General features: G+C 36.3%; 1 protein-coding gene across 1 annotated transcript; it reads left to right on the top strand.

Annotated features, from left to right (window-relative positions):
• The first annotated feature begins 4,196 nt into the window (after positions 1-4,196).
• On the top strand, positions 4,197-5,892 carry LOC108372372 (odorant receptor 42b-like). Its single transcript, XM_017628038.1, has 3 exons — positions 4,197-4,966; positions 5,029-5,374; positions 5,462-5,892. The coding sequence occupies exons 1-3, from the start codon at positions 4,197-4,199 to the stop codon at positions 5,531-5,533; spliced, it is 1,188 nt and encodes a 395-aa protein (XP_017483527.1). The 3' UTR covers positions 5,534-5,892.
• The last annotated feature ends 4,616 nt before the right edge of the window (positions 5,893-10,508 follow it).

Genomic DNA, 10,508 nt, shown 5'->3' with positions numbered 1-10,508 from the left:
CCAAATTTTTGTAAAAATTCCCAGCTTTTTAATTAGAGCTCATATAAAAAAAATCAATCGAACATACTCTTTATAGTAGGGGAGCCCACGATGCTAAATCGGGATTTACTCGGGAGAAAAAAAGATCATTACATTAGAGAGAAAAAAAGAGCATGCGATATATGAATGTACATATATCCTTTCAGTGATGGGTGGAGGATCTACAGGCTTCCAAAAAATGTAAGAAAAAATGGTCACCTGGATTTACTCGGGCGCGTCAGATATTGAAAGTCAATAGATCAGACGCGTTTCTAAAGGTGAAGGTATGCTAATCTGCCGGTTTACATTGTGGGGGTGCGCCCGTTCGGGTTAAAAATGGGTGACAAAAAAAATTTTACTCGAGCCCATTAGATATTCATAAGGGATGATAAGTGGCCCCGAATGAAGTTCCCATTCAATAATCAGATGTAACGCAAGCTCGTGGCGTCTTCTTGAAGATGCTAAAAAAAATCGCCATTTGGATTTACTCGAATACTTCAGATTTTCATACAAACCGTTTGTCTTAATGCCCTGCTCTAGCTGTTCCATAATCTGACGATTATATGGAGGGCTTTTCTTAATCTGCCTAATACTTATAGCCTAGGATTTATAGCTTAGTTTAGTTTAGAATTGCAATATATATTACTTGCATGAAAGGAAAAGCATTTGCCGATAGGTGGCGCAGGATTGAGATATTTGTTTCGTACTATCTCGAACGAAAATACATTTCAAATGTGCAGAGATAGGACATTTTTGAATCGGCAGCTGATATAAGGCGTTCTTCGACCTAATTATGAGATAGGGTGTTTTTCAATAAAATTCTTAAATAGGGCGTTGTTGAATAATTGTCTTAGATAGGGTATTTTCGACCTGGCTGGCGCGATAGCTCGCTCAAATTAAAGTTAAAAATGAGCAAATCGCAGAGATCGAGATCGTCTTCGTATTAGCCTTCGTCTTCATTTTCATATTAGCATTTCTCGTCTTATTAGTATTCGAATTAATCTCGGTATTCGTCTCCGTCGTCGAATTCGTTCATAATTGTCTTCGTATTCATATTCGGATTTGTGTATGCATTTTTTTTTTAGTAGAGTCAAATAGCGACGGTGGTCTATCATTTGTGAGCACTGCGTGTCAATCGCCGAGAAACTAAAACTAGATTCACGGTTTTTCCTTCTGGAATTTAGCAGCCCCAAATTCCAACAACAGTATCCTATTGGTAAAAAGCTTCTACCCGTTTAATTTGATATAAAATTTCTTTGACTGTTATTTCCCCCCAAACCACTTTTTTTCAGAAGATAGTGGTCCTTAACAACAATCACAATTTTTGGCAAATTTCAACGCTTTACGCTCAAACTGGCTGCGTTTTTCTACTATGACGATAAATTTTCTGGAAAACTTATTTTGCATCTTCAATCCATTCGAAATTGTGCGAAAACTTGCACTTGCAAATAACATGCGCGCTTTAGTGTATGTTTGTATATGCGTACGTGTGTACATACATAAACACACATAACGTATGTATGTTTACGCAAAAGTTTTATTTTTCTGCTACCGGTAATTCCATTGTTGCTCTGTAGGAAGACTGACTATGAGTGCAAATAAAAAAAAAATTTAATAAAATGACTTACAAGGAAATTTAATAACTAAACTTTAAAATGAAAGAACTTTTATTAATTAGCCCATTTTCTTTCTTTCCTTATTGGGTTACATTCCTTCTTTGCAACGACAACGACAAAATTAAATTTGTACCAACTGTTTCTTAAATGGTAGTGTTTTTGTCATGGGACAGCTTAAGGTTTATTGATTTAACCCTTAAATGGTCTTTTTAAAAAATACCCGCACTGAAAGTAAATTGTTTCGGAAAAATTGTATTTCGAATAATCATTACACAGTGAGAAAAAAATTTAGTTACGACAGCGGAGTATAGTTCTCTCAGCGCATTACTTTTTCGGTTATAGTTACCAAATCTGATTTTAAGAGAAATATTTTTAGCTGACTCTTTTCTCAGTTCAGAAATGTTAACGGATTTTGTCATATACAGAAATACTTACCCTGTATCACGGCGCAATAATAATATAATAATTCCACTATGCTCTTTATTTATTATTTTCATTTGACTATGCCGGTCATCTTGCTTTATTTAACGAACTACATAAATATAAGAGTAGTTAGTCCTTGTGAAGCGTTTAGTCGCCTTTTAAAAACAAAACTAGAAAAAAGAAATTGTCGCCCGATGGGATCCGGACCGAGGAGCTGAAGCTTTATATGCTCCATTCGTGCAGCTCAGGCCTGTTTTTGCTGTTGCTCTGATTAAAAGTATGCCTTGGCAGACGCTAGTAATGCGGATTAACGAGCCGCAAGGTCTTGGGGTCGTGTCCCACGGTCAGCAGAATTTTTATTTATTTCTTGTTTATTCATTTTTTTTATAAGTTCTATTTTTTAACGTTGCTTTTAGTTTGATGTTGTTGACTTTTTCAATAAAATTAAACTCCAAAAATTTAAATTAACTAATAGTTAAAAAAAAAATATTATACAAAATAAAACAAACAAAATTAAAATAAAGTAAAATTAAATAAATCAATCAAATAAAATAAAAGTATAAAAAATTAAATAAATAAAAAAAAAAATAAAAAATTGTTGATAATTGCTCCAACCGAGGATCGAACCTGGCGCCTACACGCAACTCTCACTACTTGGCTACCGCGGACTCCAAACTCGGTTGCTTTGTTTGCTTACTTGTACAAAAGACAACATCTGGCCATTTTTACCAATGTTGTCAATGAAAAATTCCCCTGATCTGAATTAATTTCCAATAAATTCGTGCATTCGTTCGACTGCTTATGCGCATTTGAAAGGGAAAAATGCATGAGTTCGTCTTCTTATTGATTGGCGCTGTAACCACCCAGTAAGAAAATGTAATGTATAGCAATCGAAGAAATAATCAATAAACCTATCCTTTTCACATTCAAAAATGCATTTTTGCCCCACGGCGATTTCCTAAGAAAAGTGGGGCAATCAAGTTTGCATTACTTAGTATCGAGCAATGAATGTGATTTAATATGAAATGTTTGGGACTTTTTGAATACATTAACATGCTCATTACATATTAAATAGTAATAGAATCTAGAACTCATAAGAAATACATTAGCCAGAAAAGACGTAGCAATTTCTTTTAACCGATGATTTCGATGCAGGTATTTATAACTTTAGCTATCGCTCCTGCCTGCCGTTGAAAATTAAATCTTTTTGGAAAAATATTTTCTCATTTCATGCGATTTAGCACATGCCTTCAAATTTAAGAAAGAGAAAAAATCACTTTGCAAACATTTTTGTGGGACGAAATATGCCTTCCTGGCTCACATTGTGAAAAGCTGCCCGATTTTTAACAGCTCAACTCAAGACTGTTTCGATTTTTTCGGTTACCTTACATATATTTTTGCTTCTTTTGATTTGACAGCACACCCACCAAAAGCGAAAAAATACATGTAAATTTTGACACTTCGACTTTAGAGATTTTGTTATTTGTAAGTTGCATTATTATTGTTTTTACCGCCTTTTGACTCAGTGGAGGGTCGAGGGGTGTTGTTCTGTTTCGGCGTATCTCTGTTAGCAAGCTTTTACAAATTTAATCTGGATGTCTGCTACCAGATTTTCATCTTCGTAACTAGTTCCCGATCTTGAAACTATTTGGCCCATCTTGAAACAATGGCTGCAGGTTGGCTGGGTATGCTGCGAACTTACTTGCAGCAGCGATACGACACTCCTAGTTATAGAAACTGCTTATGCGTAGCTGACAGCAACCAACTACCTCTTCCACAGCTGCCTGGAGTAATTGGGAGATGGGATCCTACTGCTCCTTTAAATATCTTCAGCCGATGAGAAGTTGTCGGCTGCCCATTGTAACTTCAGCCTTTCGACAACAGAATTTAATTGTATTGGGTCCGGACTATCCAGGTGCTATGCTTCACATGCTGTTGTGTTAATGCAACAGCAGGCGGGAATGGGTTAATTAAAAAGGTTTATCGAAACAGATGTTTTAACCTACATACCCAAATATATGCACAACCCAATTATATAAAAGCGACAAGGCATTGCAAATTTGCTTCAGTTTTCGTGCAAAGTTCAATGTCGGTGCATTTTGAAAAATCTTCAAGAAAAAGCTACTAATTACACCCATCATGCTGGACTTGTTGCGTGGCCGCGGTCTTGAGGCTTACAAATCGCGCGACGCACTCACTTACCTCTTTAATATTTTCACTTTGGTCGGGACCAATCCGCAGGGGCAACAGTCAAACAAATATTATTACCTTTACTATTTATACTCGGTTACTGTGAATTTCATTTGCTGCTTCTTCTCTCCACTCTCATTTCACATCGGCTATATAAAATATTTGAACGTACTGAGTACAACTGAATTGCTTGCCGCCATACAAAATGCCGTACAAGTGACAGGAATTCCTGTAAAAATCATTGTCATTACTTGGCACATGAAGAGTTTGCTGAGCGCGCGTGAAATTTTGGACGAGCTGGATGCCAACTATAGGCGTGCCGATGATTTGCTTAGAATACGTCAATGCGTACGGCGCTGTTGTAAAATTATCGTCATATTTTGTGTGCCCTACTACAGTTTTGAGATTACGACTATAGCCTTCGGTGTGTTGCAACATCGCGTGCCACTTGCAGCTTGGGTACCATATCTCGATGCGCAGGGTGGTGCAGAATGGCAGTATTGGACGATTGTGGTTTGGGATACATTCGTCATGTTCATTTTGTTGACACATCAGTTGGCCAGTGACACCTATCCTCCAGTATATATCTCGATTATACGTACTCACATACAATTGTTGGTGGAGCGTGCAAAGCGTTTAGGTGGTGATCGGATGCTGAATGCAGATGAAAATTATGCAGAACTTTTGGCTTGCATTCGCACGCATTGCCAGATTTTGAGGTAAAATGTCAGAGAAAATCAATAAGCAAATGGATTTTACCATAGTTTTTTCGTTTTGTTAGATTGGCTCGCATTGTTGCTCCAGTTATTTCAATCACCCTATTCACACAATTTGCAACCACCGCCATTACAGTGCTGAATTGGTTTGGCAATGTTGAATTTCCTGAAAATATTATCTCTTTTGCATTCTTCAGTTGTCAGCTAATGCAAATCCTGCCCTGTTGCTATTGTGCCTCTCTTCTAATTGACGATTGTGACCAGCTGCCCAATGCGATCTTTCACTCGAATTGGATGGATCAAAATCGGCGATATAGGAAAACCATTTTATTTTTTATACAACGTACTCAAAATCCAATCCGATTTTCGTGCTTGAAGCTATTTGGTGTCAATTTGGCGACAGGCATGGCGGTAAGCCTAAATAAAGTGTCACTAGGATTAACTTATATTAATAGTTTCACTATACTCACCTATAGAATGGAATTTCTTGTATTTCAGATTGGGAAATTTGCTTTTTCGCTTTATACATTTATAAAAGAGAGCAAAGTTGGCGACAAACTGGATAAGTGAATCGAAAATACGTTGGATTGCTATACATACATACTTATATGTAATATACAGATATTTATAGTACTATTGTTGTGAGAAATAGACAGTAAAGTTAACAAAAAGGACATTGTTAAGTTATTATTTTAGAAAAAAAAAAAGTTTAAAGAAAGCTCAAAACACATAGAATACATGCATGGTTTCTGAAGCTACTGAAATTGCCACAAGAGTGAATGTATCTTCTTCTTATCTGGCGCTGTAGTCGCATAAGCGATTTAGGCCGAGTTCAGTAAAGTACGCCAGTCGTTTCTCTTATCATCTAACTGACTCAAAGTGAAGTCAAGTGCTTCTCCACTTGGTCTTTCCATCGCAGTGGGGGCCTCCGTCTTCCTCTGCTACCACCAGCGGGCACTGTGCTTTTTGCACTAAATTTAGTGCTTTTCTTAATTCAAAACGCGAAAATTTTTGTGTTTGGTGCTTGGTGCGTTTTTTTGGTGCTTCTGTTTTTAGTTTAAGGACGCCAAAACTGTAAATCTGAAACAAAAATGTAAGTTAAATTAAGAGCAATTGGAATTTTCGTTAGGAGCTTTACAGAAATGAAAACAAAAGTTGTGTGAGAGGACAAAATTATCCAGCAAAAAAATAAATACTGAGAATTTAGCAGCATTCGCTCTCAAAGAGACATTATATTCACAGAAGTGCGAGAACGCAAAATTAGCAAAAACTAGCGGCCTTCAAAACATCTGATCACTTCCAAAGTTGCCACTGGTGGGTCATTTGGCAATTTAATTTCTGTTTGGTACATTTTCCCCAATTTTGCATTTTATACAATTGCATACTTTTGCAATTGGTATATTTAAAGGGCAATTATGGTACAAACGAAAAATGACATACGGCAACCATAGGCAGCACACACTAATGTAAATAAACTGGAGATTAATAGTAAATTAACTATAAAAAAAGCCCAACAAACGTTGTGCTCAATAACTTTACTCTCGTTTTCGATGTATACTAGCATTGATAATAAAATTTGTCAGAAATAACTCAAAAAGTCGGAATTTTAATGCTCTCACCTTCCAGGATTGTACTATACCGAAAAAAGTAGGTTTTATTTGGAAATCAAAAAATTTTTAGAGGTCGCTCAAAGCACTCGAAGTTTCCAATGTATTTTATATGGCGAAGAAACAAGTTTTCGTATAAATGGCATAGAATTCTTGAAAATAAATATTTCTCGATCGGAAAACTTTGTTTCTCTTATGGAGATTTTCAAAAATATTAACCAATTGTTTATTTAACCATTTTTATTATTAAATATTTCTTACAGGTCCCTTAAAACTCCTCAAAAAATGCAATGGGGGATCCATAAATATCGCTTGTATTTCAAAATGGTAAAATAAACAATCCGAAGCAACGTTTTCCGATCAAAAAATATCAAAAAAATGTATTTCAAGAATTCTATACGATTTTACTCAAAATTTGACTAATTTATCCAACGTTGCAAGCTAAATAATTTAATAAAGGAACGTGGCTACTTTGCTTAGATTTCTTGTTGCCGCAATGACATGTTAAAATTTATGTACATTTCTCCTTGTTTACAAAAATGTTATTAATTTTTTTTTGCGGGCAACTCATGGTCTTTAATATGTATACTTATTTGGCTATTTTCTAATTGTACCTAAATTGAGCTCGGTGTACCGAATGTACCTTTTGGTTCGAAAAAGTCGAAAAATCCCTGCTTTACAGCTTAAAAGGGTTCACCATTGATATATACTTAACAAGGATTCGAAGATTTAATTTGCCAATTTGGAGTTCATTCAGTTAATATATTCGATATTCGAAATATCTAGAAATGAGGCAATCGTGAAAAATCACCATCTCTATCGAAAACCAGAAATCGAGGAAAACTAATATAAAGGTGCAAAAATTTCATGGAGTTAATTAATTTATTTTTATTAAAATAGTTTTTTAATTTTTTTATTACTTTCGAAAGTTGAGCGCATCTTGTGTTTATAGAACTTTTTTTAAACAAGCAATTTTTAAGCAAAAAATACAAGCGACTTTAATTGTCATACACAAAATTAGAAGTACCGTTAATTCCTTCATAATCCAATAATCGAATCTAAACCAAATTACTTGACGACCGTTGAGTTATCATCCTTTCAATAAAAAAAAAAATACGACAATTATTGAAATCGGTTCACGTGGTCCAAAGTTATGCGGAAAAAAGGAAAATATATTCCGACGAATTGATAACCTCCCCCCTTTTTTAAGTCCGTTAAAAATGTTTGAGTTTTTCGTGAATTTTATGTTTATAAAGTGAACTTTTGAAACTTCAAAGGGTTTATTTATTTATTACGTACTGTACATAAAACTTGCATAAATTTATTTTGAAGAGAGTATTGTCTGTCGGCCGCTGTGGTGTAGTGGTAAGCAGTGCGCGCTTCCACTCCGCAGCACCTGGGTTCAAACCCTGGTCAAAGCAACATCGCAAAAATATAGAAAAAATATTTTTTCTTAACAGCGGTCCTCCCTCGGCAGGCAATGGCAAACCTCCGAGTGTATTTCTGCCATGAAAAACAGCTTCTCATAAAAATACAATCGCCGTTCGGAGTCGGCGTAAAACTGTAGGTCCCTCCGCTTGTGTGACAACATCAAGGCGCACGCCACAAATCGGAGGAGAAGCTCGGCCAAACACTAACATATGTGTAAGCGCCAATCTATTATTATTATTATTATTGTCTGAAGCGAATTTTCGGTATTTTCTGGTGATATATCTTTAGAAGTACAAACTCGAAGGTCTTTTCCACGATTTGGCGTATTGGGAATACCTGGTCTATGGTGGATCTAAAGGTCTAAAGCCACACTGATAAGGCGCAATCAGTTCTTTGACGGTGGGCTTTAGTCTTTCACACAATTCATGCGATAAGACCATGCAACCTATGGTTAGAAGGCTGATCTCGGTAGTTGGTGGTAATGGCGGGACGCCTTTCTTGTGGATTGGGCAGAGCACACTTAAATTCCATTCGTTGGATATGCGGTTAGTTTTGTTGTTTTTCAGCCGAGTAATTGCTATTAGTAACTTTTCAAAGTTACGGAGTGGACATCGACTCCGTCATTTCCGACTGGGGGCTTGAGTTCGTCCTTTTCACTACTATCTGAGATGCCACCATTCAGTAGGGTGAAAAACGTTCCCTCCATCTAAGTACGTTATGGACATCGGTCTCTAGGTCGCCATCGTTCTTCTCGCAGGAATTCGCCCTGGTCTTAAAAAATTCCGTACGTCGCGTAACTCTTTGATGAAATTTTCGAGCGTCCCGCTTCTCTCTTCAGTTACCTATAACTACGGGTACCATTTGTACCGATTTTGGCGGGACAATACCGATTTTGAGAAAATTTTCTCGCTGAATATTTTTTGAAAGTCGGAACGTGCAAGTGTCCCGGTGTCCCGATTTTTCATATTTGTACCGATGAAGTCCCGATTTTTAGTGTTTTCTTTATTCATTTATTAAGACTCTCCTTGCACCCTGGCCCAAGACAATTTTTCGTACAAACGAGTCAGCTCTTTCATTATCAAAAAGAACATAGGGTATTAGTGAGCTATATATATAGCAACATATTTATAGTATAATATAATTAATGTAATTATAGTATATATAATACTAGTACCCTTAAAAAAATCGTGGATATAAAAAACATAAGCTGTAGATCGAGTGGTGAAAATATAAATAGGGAAGAGACATTTTAGCTTTGTTTGACTATTCCCCTTTCGATTATTTAATGTTTATTCCTTTTTTTGTAAGTGCGGCTCGTTATCTAACAAATACTATGTAAGTCAGAATTTCAAGCATTGTACAAAAATTAGGAAAATTCGACTAAGTTTGATCAAAATTTTGTGCTTTTCAATTGGATTTCTTAGGAACACTCTGAGTATGCAGTTTTGTAACCTATTCAATTCAAATTGGGAAATTTTGTGAAAGATATTTTCTCCATACAAAAAAAAATTGTTGAACATAACTTGTATGGAAGAAAATGCGCGAATAAAAAATTGCCAAAAATCAACGGTAAGTCTAAGCTTCTTCCAACTTACATTTATTATACTAAAAACAACTCTAGAAAATCTGATTAAAATGTTTAAAATTGTGAGGCATTTATTAAAATTCGTCGAATTTTATAAATTTTCCACAAATTTCGAAATTTTGATTTACATGTTTTCTTTTTTCAGTTAGTTAGCTATATTTTCATAAAAAAATAGTAAATATTTCTCTCTGGTTTAAATAAAACTGTATTAAGCCTTTTTTTCTCAAAACAAAATTGTATGTTCGGATTCGATGCTTTAGAAATATCCCGATTTTCGGTCACAGAAATCTAACCGTATCTATAACGGTCCCACATGCTTGCGGTGCGGTGCGCCCGACCTACCTTGACATTCCTCATCGAACCAGTTCTTCGTTACGTAATTAGCGGAAAATATGGTTCCACTGCTCGTATAGGTCGGTTTGTTGGTCGTCCTTTGTAATTGCAGCTTTTCAACGTTAAGCTCTTCTTGCATTATTGGGCGCACAGTCTGCGAATCTTGGCTGCAACTAGAAATTGGTTCGATTCGATGCTTGGCCCTCGGAGTATACGGACGTCTAAAACACTGGAAGCGTGCTAAGTAGCTTGATGTATCTTTTTACTCTTGATCCTTGTACTGCATACTACCATGTTTCGGGCCCCGGCGAAGTCGATCACCCTTAGGCCGTTGTCGGAAGTTTTATTGTGGAGGCTGAATTTTCCGACGATGGGGCCAAATACCCCTTCCTTTCCCACCGTGTAATTGAAATCGAGGCGGGGGCAGCAGGCAACAATTGAAAAGTTTATGTTTCCTTTATTTTATGCAAAGTTGAAGGTTGAAGGAGTTGAAGAAGGAAGAATTGAAGGTTGCTGCGTAGAAGTCTTTATGATTCACTCAGGGTTCGGATTTGCCTCATTTTGGCCCCTCGCTCGCTCGTTAGTTTGC

The sequence above is a fragment of the Rhagoletis zephyria genome, unplaced genomic scaffold, assembly GCF_001687245.7.
Source record: "Rhagoletis zephyria isolate East Lansing unplaced genomic scaffold, Rhagoletis_zephyria_1.1 Rzeph_scaffold_05703, whole genome shotgun sequence".
In the NCBI taxonomy this organism is placed as follows: Eukaryota; Metazoa; Arthropoda; class Insecta; order Diptera; family Tephritidae; genus Rhagoletis; species Rhagoletis zephyria.
This window is presented reverse-complemented; position numbering and strand designations above follow the sequence as displayed.